Source organism: Phaethon aethereus, assembly GCF_964289735.1.
Source record: "Phaethon aethereus genome assembly, chromosome: 5".
NCBI lineage: Eukaryota > Metazoa > Chordata > Aves > Phaethontiformes > Phaethontidae > Phaethon > Phaethon aethereus.
In genome coordinates, this window is record NC_138579.1 from 44,353,905 (window position 1) to 44,370,465 (window position 16,561).

Consider the following 16,561-nt stretch of genomic DNA (forward strand, 5'->3'; position numbering starts at 1 on the left):
ATTTTGGCATACCCCACCTGAGAGGCCAAGATCTGGATGACGAGCAAGGGGAGCCCCTGCCCTGGCTTGCACGTGCACAGCATCTTACCAGTGCTGCTGCAGAATCGGCCCTCAGGGCTGGGGATCCAAAAATCAAGGGTGGCCACTGAACACAGCCCCGGGAGCTGGCCTGTGCAACTGCCTGCTTGGATACTACACAGCGAAGAAGAACAGCCTCAGAGCTTACTCCCTGCTAACACGTGACAGCCGGGACAGCCCTTCTCCCAGGAGGGTGCCCCAAGGGCTGCTGCTTAATGTAGCCTCATTCCCAAAGGGTTACGTTAAACTTAACCACATGCCCCTGCCTAGCGGCACTGGTGACGTGCCCCTTTGCATGCGTCCCTGCAGAAACCAGATCCTAAGAAAACAGGGAGGCAGGGTGCACAGAGGGGTTTTGGCACAGAACTGCCAGATGTGATGGCCCAGAGAGCAGGAATCTTGCACAGATACTCCAAGAGATGGCTGAGAAGTACCGGAGTCACAGGTCCTGCCTGGCATCATCTCCTCCGCTCACTCGGGACCCAGGACCTCTGGAAGCTGACACTAGTTTCAACTAGGCTGACGGTGCCACTCGAAGTAGGAAGGTGCAACCACACTGGCAGAGGTGAATCTTTAGCTCGTCTCAGGAATATTTCTAGCCAAGAAAATTTTTAATTAATGCAGTCCAGATTAGAGCAGGCTCTGGCCGCCCCACGGTCTGCTTGATCTGCCTTATCCCACGTTGTAGCACAGAAGTCAAGTAAGGCTCTCGTCAGGATGGGATCACTTGGCAGGAGAAGCAGAGCTGGGGATGACTTAGTGCCCACTTCCTTCCCCATCTGCAGCTGAGCAGCTCTTTTCTCCCACCGCGCTTGGCCCTTTTGGAGTACAAATCAGCCCAAGTCAGAAATTGAGGTAGGATGAAGAGCCTGTTTGTTCCAGTCTTTCCACTGAACTTTCAAAGCCTGTAACTGCAGCAATACCTGTCTTCTCACAACGGAGCTTCTTCACTCAACAGGAGTGAAATAACACTCCTGGATTTTTCCTACCCTCACTTTCCTTCTCATCTCTTTCCGTTTTTTCTCTTGGCTCTGCTTTACCCCATGTTGTTTCCTTTGCTCCTCCTGCTTCCTCCCTTCCTTTCCCCTGTCTCCAGCCCTGCACCCTTCTCACTGCCCTTGCTTCTCAGAAGCAGCTTCTGTCCTTTCCCTCGTCCCTGCAGCACCCACCTCTGGCCCGGGGTGGTGAGAAGCCCCCGGCCTGGCTGTTCTCATGCGATAGGCTCCAGGGACTTGCACAGCACCGTGATTTTCACAGCACCGACGCTCTCGGCAAGCCTGTTCTCTGTTCACTACTCAGGTAGTTTAGCAATACTGACAGGGGATAGAGACAGACCCTCAGACCAATAAGGACTTGGTTCTCTGAAACAAGCCCACATCTTAAATTAACCTCTAGGAGAGGTGTTTGTCTTTTAATGGGTCTGCAATTACCAAGCTTACCAGTGCATGGTATAAATAATTTTCTTTATTGGCAAGTTTCAACTATGTGCTCAGCCTATACAAGACACAATGATGCAGAAGCTTCTTGTCCCAGATAAAAGATAAACATGGGGGAAATCGGAGCTAAAGGTAAAGGATAAAGAGAGTCATATTGTTCAAGTATTACATTCCATTCTGTAGGTGTTACAAACAGGACTGAGGCTTAAAGAAGGATCTGAGTAAGACGGCAATAACCTGGAGACAAGATGTCTGCAGCTCTTGTGTTTTCCTGATCCCACCCAATTTTTAGGGCATTCCCTGGTCAAGGTCTGACCACTGAAAACAAGCATCCAACAGTGTGTCACTGCGAGGCTCGCTCGCATGGCCTCAGAGACCAGTTACCTAGCCGGCTGTTGGAAGGGTTCTTTGGAGACCTTTTGCCTCTGAATGCCAGAAACTACAGAATCCACATTAGTGCTCAGGAACAGCCTCTGCTGAGGTAGTTTGTTGGCCAGGCAAGCCTAAGCGCCAAATAAATTAGCTGCACGACAAAGTATCTTCCTCTTTCTCCAGGTTCCTGACTCTTCTTCTACGTGTCAGAAAACTGTGCAGTAACCCAGCAAGGTTGAACTTGCCCTGGATCTTCAGAATCCCAAGGGAGGACAAATGGAGGTGAAGAAGGGTCAAAACAGTTCTGAAAAGACACAACAAATTCTGCCCAAAGGGGGATGGTCCACAAGGAAGTGTAATATCGGTATTTCAGTGGTTTTCTGAGCAGGTCATTGAGCGAGGCCCTCAGTAAAAGAGTGAATTTTGGTTTGACATCTGAATATGATACTTTAAAAACATGTTTCATTAAAAAACATGTATTCATCATTACTGTTTCAGAAGCAAAGAGGGCAGGATGCAACCCAGCTGGGGAAAAAGAGAAACATGTGCACTGCAAATTCACAAATATTTTCCACTGTATCCACATGGGAAGGAAATTTCAGATTTTACTCCCTGCATTGTGGGCTGCCACAGCTTGGTGGGGCTAAGAGGGAGATTTCACTCTGGGTCCTCCTGAATGCTGATCATGCTGCTTTTCAGGGCTGTCTCTGCAACAGTACAGGGAAAAAGATGATTTTGAAGCCAAGAAGGTCAGAATTAGGGTTCACACTTCTAGGCTGCTGGAATACAGATTTGCTTTCTTAAGCCCGGTCAGCTAGGAAGAATAAAATGCAATATTGTTTTTCCTACCAACAGCAAAACCAACAGATCTGCCCATAAAATTATCACCCCTTTAATTTCTAGGTTAGCAGCTTTTCATTCACATCCCCACCAACAGAAACTTGCTTGCAACAAAGTCCTTGTTTTGCTCATGCAAACCATTAGTTCATCGTACCAACATGGTAACTCCCGGCTAATGATATCCTCGAAGAATCATCCATGCTACTCACCCTACCTGCCAAGTCATCCCTAGAAGTATTGCCTTTACTGCGTTTTGTATAGCACTAAAGACACTGCTGGCTCTAAACGAAGATAATGAGAATATTAATAATAATACCCATTCTTTTCGCCTCGTCACAAGTTCGCTTTCCCACTCTGACCACAACGAACCTTTCCAGCTGTTTAAAAGAACAGATTGCAAGGAGAAGGGAAAAAAATGAGTTCTGCAAGGCTTACTCTATTTCTGAGCAAAGAAGCAGGGGTGACTTCTTAAAGCCATCAGCACTGGGCTGAGAGCCAGGACCGTCTCTGATACGAGCTTCCTCTGTGGTCTCATCTCCTCCTTTATAATGGAGATTTAAAAGCCACTTATTTCCCACCAATGACAAGCAATGACATAAGATTTAGTTAGTATCTTGAGGGTGGTTTAGGAAATACAAAACGCCAGTCATTATGACAGCTTCCCAAAGAGCAGAAGTTTTAGTACAAACTCACTCTATCTGAAATATTACATGAGAAAAAAACCAAACCAATCCAAACCCAGAAGACAAGCTTGAGCTTTAAGCTGTCAAAGCGTTTAAATTTCTCCCTTGATTGGATCCTCTTAGAGCAGCTAGAAGAAAACCATTCTCCCCTGTGTTTAGCAAATGCCAATCCCCCTTCCACCCCATCGCTGCTAATTGGGCAGAGATAACTCAAATTTACTTGTGTCTATGTAGCAGCATCATTGCCAGTGTCAGTGCAGCCCTGGGAATGCTCCTTGCCTACTGACTGATAGTGCTGCAGAGCCTGGAGGGAAAGCATCCAAACAGGATCAGCAAGGGAGAAAGAAAACTACCTAGCAGCATCAAAAAGTCTAAGTTAAGATCATTTCTCTGCCAGGTAATGATTAACTAAAGGCATCCTTTTACAGTCTGGAACACAAATGCTGTAACAAAAGGGACGTAAAAGTCTATACTTATCTAACTGGATTCTGGAGACAAGCAGATGCCTCAGAAAAGCAGTAGTAGCTGCTTTAACATCTCCTGGCTGGTTAACTGTGCTCAAATTTAAGTATGGCTACCAGCAAATTTAACTTCCATCCCCTCCTGAACTGGCAAAGAAAATAGAAGAACTATCAAGTCTTCAGGCATGGCTTGCTCCCCCCAGGTAGTGCAGTGCTTCCAAGAGGTCAGAAGATAACACCAGAAATAAAACCAGGAGAACTATGAAGACTCTCCTTAGAGACTGTCTCCTACCAGGAACGTACTTGATGATGATGTTAAGAATTACCCAAGTGGCCAACTAGAGAACAACCTGGCCAAAAATGCAGTTTCTCCTGTGTATCGGCTGTTAGCTGCTGGCTCATATTCTAAAGAAAGATGGCTCATGTTCAATTTGTTTTTTCTCTTCATCCCTTGAAATACTTTGTTTAAATGCTAGGGGTTGCTAGCCCAGTGCATGTGGTAGTGACCCTCACTGGTAACTGCGTTGATGCAAGGACATTTTCAGTTTGATCAGTTTTGATGTTATCTGCCCAGCTGTCTCCCTGCCACTTGTGCTAACTTATCCTTCCAGCTCTGCTAGTTCTGGAACAGAACTCAAACATCAAAAGACAGAGTTGAGGTTATCACAGGTTCAGCTGAGAAGTGCACGTAAGAGTCACTTTCCCAACTACAGACAAATGTGAGAACTTAGGATATCAGTTCTGAGCTCAGAGCTGAAAATAGTGCACACTCCTATAGAAGGAATAAAAGTCCTTAAAGGGCAGAAGGGCAATCTAAAGGAGAGGAAAGAAAACAGCTCCAAGAATCCCACAGAAGCATACTTGGCTGTGCCAGCAAAGAGACTCTCTCAGGCTATGTAGTGTCTGGAGTATTCACTTCTCCTTGCTCAGAAATGCACCCTTGAAATTCGAAGTTTTTCTGTCTTCCACTAGAAGCAGCTGAGCAGGTCTGCCTTGCCACCCAACCCATGCTCTCAAGGGCACTACTCCAGGGACTCTGCCTCACATTGTGTTGTGTAGTGGCTCAACTCTGCTCCCACTGGAAGTAAAGGGAGTTTTCCCAGTACTTCCAGTAGAAAACGGGGTTTGCCTGAATGTTTATATGCAGTAGTGAAACCAGGCAGCTCTGGGACACAACCCTAAGTGACCAGAATCAGCACTCTAAACTGAGACAGACCCCACAATAATAGGAAGCACAAGGCAAGCTTTGCTATCTAAAGCGCAAAGATTATATGTAAGAGATGAACTTCTTAAACATGAGGAGGTAACAGAAGGTGATTTCAGTCCAACCAGCTCTCTGTCTTTCATTCTCAAGCTCTAATCAGTCCATATCACAAAACTATAAAAGCCTTAAATAAGCATTCTGCCAACTGCTTCTCTCTGGGTTACAAACACAGGAAAGAATGGGGGAGATATGGTAGCAGCAGAGCCAAGCCTGACAGATCCTCCAGGTGGGGTGAGATCCAGCACTGTAGGATTTGATTCTCTTTAGAGTTTAGCCAGTAGCATGTGTGGTATAATCTATGGAAACTGTCCCATTTGATTTTAAAACACAAACACAGCAGAATGTCATCATAAATAAGCAAAGTCTGTGTTAAAAAATTCTAAGTACACAGCATTTTCTCCAGTTCTGACACCTTTTTAATAGAAATCACTTGTTTAGGAAACAAATAGCACTTTTGTAATTTTTTTTTACAATGTTTCTTACCTTGATCTTATTTTAAGTAACACTAGGAAGACCTCAATATCTTTTATTTTCCTTTTTAATTTAAAAAAGTTGGTTTTTTTCCCCCAGATACAAAGATTTTGCCCTTGCATAAAAAAACAGTGCCCAAAACGATGACACAAGGACTCACAAAGACTCACTGTATCTCACTGACACTATTACTTCTAATCTATACCATGCAAGGTCCCATCTACCTCTTTAATTAGACTGTCAGCCTGAAAAACAGCTTTTCTATTCCTTATTTAGTTCTTGTTACCAAAAGAAGAGAAAGGAAGTGAAAGAAAAGGACATTTCTCTGTTCAGTTCACACATCTGGGTCATGTGCTACTTTGTTCAGGATACCTTTGCTGTTTATAAATATAGAAAAGGGTTGGAATCTCATTTTCAAGTAATCGATGCACATTTTCTCTTGGGACACCTCCATCCAATGCTCCAAGCTGACCCTGGATTCTGGCCCTCTATTTTCCCATTCCCAACATAGGCTTTCTGGATGAGTGTGAGGACCCAAACCAATTCTGCAAAGCATGTCTGTTGTTTAATGTGAAGAAATAGTATTAACTCAAAGCTGTTGGAACAGTAGATCCTCAGCCTGTACATGTGCTGGTTACTCAGTGAAAAGTCCATCTCCTTTCCTTTTGTACATCTCCTGTCTAAACAATAGTAAATACTGCTTATTTGATAGACTTGTCCCTTCTGGGCACTGGGATTTGATAATTTATATTTCTGTTTTTTGGTTTAATAGTACTGAGAGTTTAGAAACAGGAAAAGCCCACAGGCTCTTTGGACTTGTTTTTGTTTTCCCCTAGCTAAACAAACTGTTCTGCAAATAAGGATTTGAAACCTGCTCTCCTCCCTCATCCCTGCTCCTCACCCCAAACAAAAATAAAACAAACCTATAGTGGCTGTGGAGGCTGCTGCAGGCACACACTGGTGTAAAATATAGAGAGAGTAAATATATTATTTCACTTGGCATGGTGCTGGCAAAGAACCCCCAGCTGGCACTATTCATGTAACATGATCCAAACTTTGCATGTACACACAGAATAAGAAGGATCAATTGGCAAACTCCGGTGCCGCCTGGCACAAGCATCTTCACGCTCTCTCTGGAACCAAAGAACTAAAGAATTCTGCACTTTCCAGAAGAAATCCGGTTTTGCTTTTCTAGAGTTTCGTTATTTTGCTCTTCCTCCTCGCCGCCACCTCCCTTGGCTCCTTCTTAACTTCACTGTGTTATTTAGTCTCATCGCCCTTGTTACAGTTCACCATGCAGCTCTGGGAAGGGGAGGGGGCTAAGGTGGAGGTGGCAGCATTAGTATTGTTAGTGGAGTCCATGCCATTGGAGATGGCTACTGAATTGACCTCAGAGTTTATGGGTTTTGAAAGGTCGATGCCTTGGATGAGGCGGATCAGCTGTTTTACCTTCTCCAAGGAGCTGTGCATCTCCTTCTGTTTTGCAAGGATGGTATTCTTCATTTCCATGCATTTCTGCAGCAAAACAGAAAAGCAGTAATAAGTTCAAGCTTATGAATGAAAAGAAAGTAAGAGAAGGAATATGGTGTTCACAGATCTATGCAGAAAAGACTGCAGCTGTAATTTCACTTTCCCAGCCTAGAAGAAAAAGAGTGTGTTCACAGGAGAATTCGTAGTTGCAGGCTGAGGAATTAAATTGCCAGTATGTAGTTGTCACCTGGCATGGCCCCTTTTTTGCAAATGAACACAGACAACTCCATCTTTTTGTGTTCCTTTTGAAGGGAAACTTTCAAGGATATGTTCTTATTATTTTTTCTATTAGTATTGCATTGCTGAGATTTCTTTAGCTCAGATCTGCAAACTCAGGCATCCTACTGCAGCTGACTGCTGACAGTGTGTGTGCATACCACTAATAGGAAACAGCCTTTGCTTTCACATACATTTTAGCAGGAACATCACTTCCTCCTCTCAATAAATACAGGGGCACTTGAAAAGAAAAACAAGCCCTTCTCCACTTGAAAATCTTGTTTTGTGGCCACTTCCTTCTCTCAGAAGCGGTAGTAACCTAGCTAGCTCATCAGTTAAGAGTCAGGGTAAGATAACTTTAAAAAAAGCCCATGAACGGTGTTTCAAGGGTGAAAAACCGCTTATATCTGTATTTGAAACTCTCAAAAAGGAGGAGATGGTAGCTATGTCTGTAGCATTCAGGTTCCTACATGAAGATGGCAACCTTCCTAAATTTTTTAAACCTTTTATCCATGCTGATCTCCAAACACTGTTGGTTTCAGCTTTACTATTTTCACAGGCAGCTTGTGGCATCGTAAAAACACCACAAAACTTAGACCTCGTGTCTTTTTCGGAGAGTTCCAATGAAAGTTAACTCATTGTAACTCATGAAAGTAATTCATAAACAACGACTTGATCACAGCAAATAAATCATTCTCCTTACCTACTGTTAATCCCTCATGTCAAGGGCTTGCATCTGCCTGAATACATCACTGAGAAACAGTGTTAGGGCTCTGGTGCTGCTCAGGTTATGTCCAGCTACTGCTAACCAGAAGATGACAGGCTCCAGAACTGCTAACCAGCACCTCTCGCCACTTGTTTGCTCACAGTCGTTCGATTTATATCATCAGCATTAAGGGGTCTATAAACATGGGACACTTTTGTTCTAATAGGTGAAGACAGGCAAACCAGAAAGTGCATCAGTATTTAAGAAGTCTGTACTTATATGCCAGCCTTACAGATGCTGTCACATAAGGCAATTCAGTATTTTTTATTCTGTGGTACTGACTAGGGCTACACCAAGTGACGGGCTCAAACGTTACGCTGGCAACTCAAGAGCCTGATTTGCATCTTAAGGTGAGAAGAGAGAGCAAATTAATACATATGTTCCAATTGCTGCGATAAACTACGGTGGAAACTACAGCTTCTGCTTTGAAGTATGACATCGTCAAATTAATATTATGTAGAGGCATGCATGGCGTCCAGCTGCTGACTGCCAAGGCAACATGTCAAGAGCTTGACAGTCAGTTATGAGTAAACGGTCACTTTTGTATTAGGAAGGTCTGGAAAGCACACCAAGACTGTAACTCTTATTACACACAGAGGCCCAACCATTCTTATTTAAGTGAGCCACTGGAGAATTTGGCTTAATCTACTGCCCACAGACCATAAGGCTCTGGGTCATGTTTGTCACCTGCTGATATTATAGGTCACTGTATGTCTACAATATATGGTCAGCATGGATTATGTGTTAAGTGACCCAGTGTAAGTATACGTTGCCTGTATTTCATTCCTGCTCCCCAAAGTCCTGAAAAGCAAAGGAGTGTGCTCACTCAATTCTCAGTAAATCCAGTGGAAGACAAGTCTAGTACATGGAGTCACTCTACAGTTTGCTCTCTGACATTCTGCATTCTGGCACCAGAACACAGGTGCAGAGTTATTTGGAAGCAAAATACTCACCGTTATAGAATTGCTGAGCTGTTTGACCTTCTGCTCTAGTTGTTCTCTTTCCTGTTTTAAATCTGAACTCCATTTAAGTAGTTTCTGTTTTTCCTCTTCTTTTGCTGCAAAACAGATTGTTAATCAGAATATTTAAAAACGTTCCTGTCACAACAGTGGGTAGAGGGTCTAAACTGCTTCATGTAAAAAGAGGGTAATTGTGTTTAAAGTTGATTCAACAACTTGTGCACTAAATCACCCCCAAAATTTCACCTACATACACAGGCATCACAGAAAGCTTAACAAAACTTTACGCTGCTATTTTCACTTCACTAGTGATTAAGGTTCTTCCCCTTTAATTTCCTTCTGTAAATCCATTCTATCCCATTCCCAAAATAACATCTTCCATTATTCAAAGTGAAACAAAAGTGTTGTTTCTTCATTTTCCTACCTGCTTTATATGCAATATATGAATGAACAATTGCTAAAGTTCCTGGCCACGGGATTGCTTCTTCCTTCTTTAGCATCTGAAAGAAAAGTGTTTAGAAATTTAGCTGGTACACAATCTACCTCTAAGAAAGCAAAGAGAGAGAAAGAGGAAAATACTGAGGATTTTCTTTCATGGCTATCATTAGCCTCAGCCTTATTAACATGTTAACAGACCTGTTCTGAGATTTAACAGAGGGAATTATTCACAACTATATTGTTGCTCCCACAAACCAGGCCTGTTTCTTACAAATGTCAGCATTTTCTCAAATTCCTTCCATAGCCACAAATAAAGTCTACTAATGAAACTGAACAACTTAAAAGAGGAAAGAAAGGATAATATATCTGAACTCAAACTTGCCAGGAGACATAAACATTATTTCATGGTTCAGACAAATTGCTGATCTTAGTTGTTCTGAAACAAAAGTTTTCATGGCACAGAACAGTCTCCAAACTGTCTTCAAACATCATACTTCCTGGCTAGTAAAACACAAAACCGTCTGATGTCCCCTTCTTACCAGAATCATCTCAATAGAGCTGTCAAATCCTTTTTATAAGGCTAAGCACCGTTTAGGTCTTTCAGATCCTTCCTACGTATTCCTTCCTAACAAACTTTATTTTGAGAGGAAAGACATGTATTTTCAGTAAGTGAATCAGAGGCATGTCTCAGAAGATAGAGGACTTGGTCACTTTACAGCAAAACTACTCAGACACCCCCCACCCCCCATTTTGTGGGAACCTAATCACAGAAAAATGAAGAGGAGGGATAAGGTGAGAGTAAGCAAGAACAGGAATAGGGAAGTGATAACACTCCCTCCTCTCTCGCAATTACTGACCAAGTCACTTGAGTTTTGCATTTTCATTCTTCTGAACAGCGTATCGTACATCAGGCTGTTTTGTTATATTACCATTTGGCTAACTAAACGTCATGTTGGCAACCAAGCAATAAGCTACATTAGAACGCTAACAGCTTCAGGCTGCCAATCATCAGCAATCCTTTACAACTGGAGTTCCATGTAAGGGTTAGGAATACAATAGTTTACTTCTTTGTCTTGTAATCTCAATGCAATTATAAACAAAATATTAAAAATATAACCTGTTCATTTCAATTGTGTACTCAGAGAGGGATCTGGAAGGAAGAACCACCAATCTGATCGCCTATCCTCATTATACTGATGCTAGATGGTATTATGAAAGAGATCACTGAAGACAACCTCTCTGATGTTTGATTTATACAAGCAAACAGGGGCTTATATTGCTCTATCTGTCGAGGTAGGCTTGTGCAAATGTTTTATTTATTTGTCTGGAAGAATATACTGATAACTTTTGAAGAAACAACGAGCTTAAGATGAACACCAAAATTTCTATGGGTCATAGAGAACCCTTCACAAAAGTTTGTGTGCTTTGGCCCAGAAAAAGAGTAAAACCACAAGGGTAACAAATAAAGACCCCAAATCTGGGAAAGACCTCACAGTTTTGTATTTGCACGCATTCCAACAGAGGTAATTCAATCAAATTCACACAAGCCTTATTACAGATCAAATACATTTGCTCAGTGTCAGGCTGTTTTGATCTATGCCAGACAAATGATCTGGTTATTTTCTTTAACACTGAAAAAGTCTTTACAGTGCATTGTATATAACTCTCCCTGTCTGTCAAACAATACCTGGTCTTGACATTTGGGACAGATCCACATGCCCTTGGGAATGGTTTTCAGAGGCGGGTCCAGACAGTCCAGGTGATAAACACGTGAACATGTGTCACACATCAGCAACTGCCCGCTTTTTCTGCAAACACTGCAAAAATCCTCATGGATATCGCCCTATAAAATTGAGGGGAAGGGGTGTGGGTGAGAGAAAGAGAGAGAAGGCAAAAAGTGAGCTTTGACCTTTGACATCTACATCGTAGTTGAATGCAAAGTTTACAGCACAAACTATTTCTAAGGGGATTCCAAATGGTCAAGTGAATGCAAAGTTTACAGCATAAACTCTATCTAAGGGGATTCCAAATGGTCAAGCCCTTCTTAGGCTGTGAAACAGGAGAGCTAGGCAGGATGTCAGAAACACTGACATCTGTCTTCCCAAACAGTCCCTTTGTCCTCAAAAGTCAGAATGTTACAACAAACACTTATTACCAGAGCTTCTCTTAACAACTGCTACCCCACAGCCTTTCTTCTTTAAGATTCCCCCTTTACCCTGCTTTTTATTTTTGCCTAAAGTGATGAGCTATCCACTTTCTTAACCCTTCTCATTTCTGGATGTAAGCACAACTCCACTTCAGGAATGCTGATAAGGCTGTCTCTTGCCAGTAATAGTATGTAAGAAACCCCAGTCGAATGCCTTAAAAGAACACTGTCAAATATTTAGGTCACCTTTAAAAATGAAACTGGAAGGAAAAGGTGTTGTGCTTGTAAGTGAAAAAGAACAGAATGAATTATGTTCTGAGACAATTCTTTTTACTTCACTTAGGTTACCTCAAATTGAACCAAAAAAGCTGTGACTCAAAATTTTGTCATTCTCTATAGACAGTGGTTTATGTTTCATCACTAACACAGGCTGCGAGCCAGGATGAAGGAATACCAAGAGAGATTTTCTAACTAAGGGTTTCTTCAAGAAAGAATTGAAAACATTATTGGCAGGGTCTCTTAAAAGAACTAGATTTAGTCACCATCAGAGAGAATTTTCTTCTATAGCCATTAACTTCCTAGAAAGGGAGATCTTAATTCTTGTCACTTTTTCTTCTCTCTCTCTCCTCCTGTTACTCCCATCTCATGCTTGGAGCAGTGGTGGTGGTTGTTTGTTTTCCTTTGGGTTTTTTTTTGATATTTGAACAAAGAGGCATGGAAGAAAGATGTCTCAGCATTCACAGAAGAGGAGAGGGGCACCCCAGCCCTCTCCCCTCACTGCCGGTGGGCTGTCCTGGCAACTCCACATACTCAAGGCCCCACCTGGAGTCTGAAATACACACTTCTCACCGACTTCAGTTAAAGTTTCGTGCACACACACCAGATTTGCAAGATCGTGATCTTAAGATGTATGTGTTGAGTCAAACCGCGTGTATACACTCCCCCTGCATGAAATATCAACGTGTGCAAGGTTTCATTTTGACCCGTACAAGTCTTTTCACGTGTGTGAGTAAGTTCCATCAGTTTGGAAGGATAGCAAATCTGGCTGTGCACTTACACATTAAGTTGCCAGGCAAGAAAAATGACACTAATTTCTACTATGGATAAAATATTAAACATATTAGAAGAATGACACACAAGCAATCTGCTCAGGTTTCTACTTCCCGGCTCTATTGCTGATGAGGCCTTTCTTCAAAGCGAAGGCTATTCTTCTCTTAATTCCCAAGGTTAGCACTGATGTCATGTTTTGTAAAGGATCACTCTTTAGTGAATTTTCAGGGATCCCGTAACTCCCAGGATCATTGAGAGCTGGGTTATGGTATTACTTCATCCTTGAACACCAAAGAGTGCCTCAGTGTTAAATGAAGAATTAAATGAGTGACATTTCATGCCTCTTGTGAAGTGGTCTGTGTAACCAGGCTGGGAAGAACTTTTTTCCCTCTATCGTGCATTCTGTGAGTACAAGGAAAAGGCAGCAGGCAGGAGATGTCATAGAAGCTAAAACAAAATTCTCTGCAACCTAAGGAAAAAATTTAAGAGGAAAATTCTAACATTTTAGAAGAAAATTCTCATTCTAGAGAATTACATGTGTTAAGATGCTTTGGTTGCCACAGCCTACATGACGGCAGTTGGTAACTGGCTGAGGTGCAAAATTCAAATTGGTATGTTAAAAACCAAACCTGTTTTGTCTAATACCCTGCAGAAAGAGACCTACACAAGAGGCACATGCAGTTGCTTCTTGAGGGGGAGATATTTAGAAATTTAGACCCAGAACCTTCTAAATTCAGCTGAATGCTGCAAAACCTGAAGTGACACAGCTGGTCAGCATGCAGTGTGGCTTGAACGCATTGAGATGACAACACACATGCACAAAATCCACAGTCCTGTTTTTGGTAATGCAAAATTCAGGGCATTTCCTCAGATGTAATAACTGGCTTTGCTATAATCCCAGCCACTGTTTGATTCCAAAGTGATGCCCCAGGTTTTATGGGCAGTTAATAAATACATGCATAAAGGGAGGCTGGATTTCACGTGGTGACACGCACCCCGCTAATCTCAGCTTCTGGACCAGCTCTGTGAAGGCTATAGGCAGCCAACTTAGGCTAGAGCAGAACTCACTGAGGCTGCTCTAACACATGCTACAGGCTGAAGAAACTGAAGAATAATTTCAGGACAGAGACCATAAAAGGTGATTTAGCATCACTTTTTGCTCTACTTCCTCTGCACCTAGAGATTAGGAAAATAAATGAAATCTTCTTGGACAGCTAATGGTTGTCTTTATAATTATAAAGTGTCTAGAGCAGCAGGGCCTGGCTTTAGGTGATAGAACTTAATAATACAGTATCAAATCAGAAATATATGTAGTTTGTGTGTTTGAATATGTAATATCTATACTTATATGTACATCTCACTGGAGCAACACAGACAAATTAAATATTCTGCAACAGGAATTGTTCATGACCTTATAATTAAAGATGGTCATAATGTATGATGGGAATTATCAGAAGCAATAATAGATCTGGCATTTTTTAACTTTTATGGGCTTGACTTTGCAATCTGAATGTTCTCGAATGCTCCTCTCAATTGAAACATTGTTTTGATATAAAAAGTTTACTAATAAAAAGGCATTTTGTGATCATAGACTTGAAGCATCACTAGAATAGAGATTTTTGCACTATTCTTACTGCTGAGTAATTGCCCTTCAAAGGCAATTGTGATGTTCCAGGTGCATACGCCACTAATGTGTGAGGGAGAATCACACATAACCAAGTGGTTCACAGCCAATTGCCAAATAGAAAAAAGGAAAAAAAAAAAAAAAGAGAGAGAAAAAGGGAAGTTTTGCTGAATCCTGCCCACTGCCTTACTTCTTTCCTTTTCCCAGGTTTTACTCCTACTTTCTACCCCTCCATCCTTATCACCAACTCCATCTCAAGTTTCTGCTTCATCCTCCCTTCAACATTTATCCCTGTCATTCAGAGAATGACAATTCAGGAGAAAGGCAAGAAGGCCATTCTGGGCCATGGCGCCTGGTGCCAAGTGCCTGGCCTGGTTTGTAATTTTCAAAGGCTGGATAAAGACACAGATTACTCAAGTGCCAAATATCAAATTTCCATTCTAAGCCCTATAGCAATTAGACCGTATCAGCAAATTAATACAAAAATATTTTAAAGATGGGCAAACTGCAGTTTTCTTCTGTATCTGCCTGAGGAACTGCTGAATTGTTTTAACTGAGACTTCTGAAATAGCCTTTTACTTAGGCATGCACTTGTCGTGTTTTCATTTTTAAGTCCCCAAAAGCTGGAGGCTGTAACTACAGACAACATTTTCTGTCCTATCTAGAATAAACAGACCTTTCTATATTCACATTATCTGCTAACAGTGTAGTCCCTCTTCAACATGACATGTACTGGCCTCACTGCCAAAAGAAGTGATCCTGCCTCCTCTATATGCCCAGACACTCATTTCTGTCCCCTGCATGAGGCTGGCACAAGAACGTTTGTGTCTATAAAATTAACCAGATTAGGGCACGATCTTGGCTAAGACTAATTTTTAGCTATGCCAGTTCCCTTATGCAGATCACAATGTGGCCTCAGATATATCTGTGCTGGAACAACACAGGAGGCATTTAAGGGATGAGAAGAGACTGCTGGTGACAGTTCTTCTCAGAGGTAGCACTGGTGATGAACTGTGGCATGAGCATTTCAGTGCATACTGTATTTTACATCTAATTAAGCTGCAAGCTCCTTAAATGCCAAAGACCTAATTTTCCTCTTTGTATTCACCTCCAGCACAACTCCTACTGTTGGTGTTTAAATATATAGTACTTTTCCAGCATTATATAGCACTTTTCCAGCAAAGGACGCTAAAGGTTTTTACAAGTATTGCTAAGTTCTCAAAACTCAGATGGGAAAAGGAAGCACCATGTCAAATGTATAAATGGGGGGAACCGAATCACAAAAAGGGGATGTGACTGGCACAAGCTTATACAGCAATTTTATGAGAACATATTAACAGAATACTACCTTCCAGCTCATGATAGCAATGGGAAACCACTCCTCCCTTTATGCTTAGCAAGATTTATAACATGTAATGACAGAAGAACAGATTTCATATTTACTTCCTTTCCAATATTTTGCTGTCTCTGAAGGCTCAAATTTTTTTAGTCTATTTTTAATTAAAAATATTTTATGAGCACTTTGAAATACATTTTCTACTTGTACATTTTCTACTTTGACATTTTATTTTATATGGAATTCAATACTAAATATTTCTGAAAAGTCTACCAGATTATCTCCATTGATAGTGAATATGCACTGAATGGGACTTTGGGATAAAATTCTTTCAAAAAATTAAACCCACAAAAATATTAGTGCTGTTGCATACGTAGAAATTAAACGACTTGTCTGGAAACATGTTAAAGGAGATTTATATATGATTCTAAAAGGGAAAGAGTGCTGCTGTGCTATATTATCATATGCTCAGGTAAGAGGGAGTGTTAATTATCTGCTGTATAATCTTCCACTATCTCCTTTAAAATACTTCTATTTTCATTAATTAAGGAATATTAAAGCAATCCAGAACCTAGGCCTAAACACTATCCAAATTCAGAAAATGAGGGCATTCAGAACTAGATTTGAACGCTACAGAAATTCTGTATACACACAGAAGTCAGAGATGGAAAAGACCCCCACCACATTATCCAGCCAAATGCAATTCTGCTCTCAAAAATGACTATATAAAGGAGAACTTTTTAATTTCACATACATATTCCCTGGGTATCAGAATTGCATCTATTTACTTCAGTGACTCACACACACTTGTACCATTTCTATTCCTGTTACCTCTGCGAACAAATACAGTTCAGAGGCAAGAAGCTGGCTTCTGTTCCCTATGGATTTGGC

The 16,561-nt window shown here is 41.5% G+C and overlaps 1 protein-coding gene across 5 annotated transcripts in view; it reads right to left on the reverse strand.

Annotated features, from left to right (window-relative positions):
* Nucleotides 1-6,865: 6,865 nt before the first annotated feature.
* Nucleotides 6,866-16,561, reverse strand: part of PHF21A (PHD finger protein 21A) — a gene marked incomplete at both ends in the record, with an annotated part of 95,019 nt that continues 85,323 nt past the window's right edge. For all 5 annotated transcript variants that reach the window (XM_082000845.1, XM_082000842.1, XM_082000844.1 and 2 more), the window contains 4 exons: nucleotides 6,866-7,120; nucleotides 9,071-9,174; nucleotides 9,501-9,576; nucleotides 11,202-11,357. In XM_082000845.1, coding sequence (XP_081856971.1) covers nucleotides 6,866-7,120; nucleotides 9,071-9,174; nucleotides 9,501-9,576; nucleotides 11,202-11,357 — 591 coding nt within the window. The remainder of the gene's footprint in view (nucleotides 7,121-9,070; nucleotides 9,175-9,500; nucleotides 9,577-11,201; nucleotides 11,358-16,561) is intronic.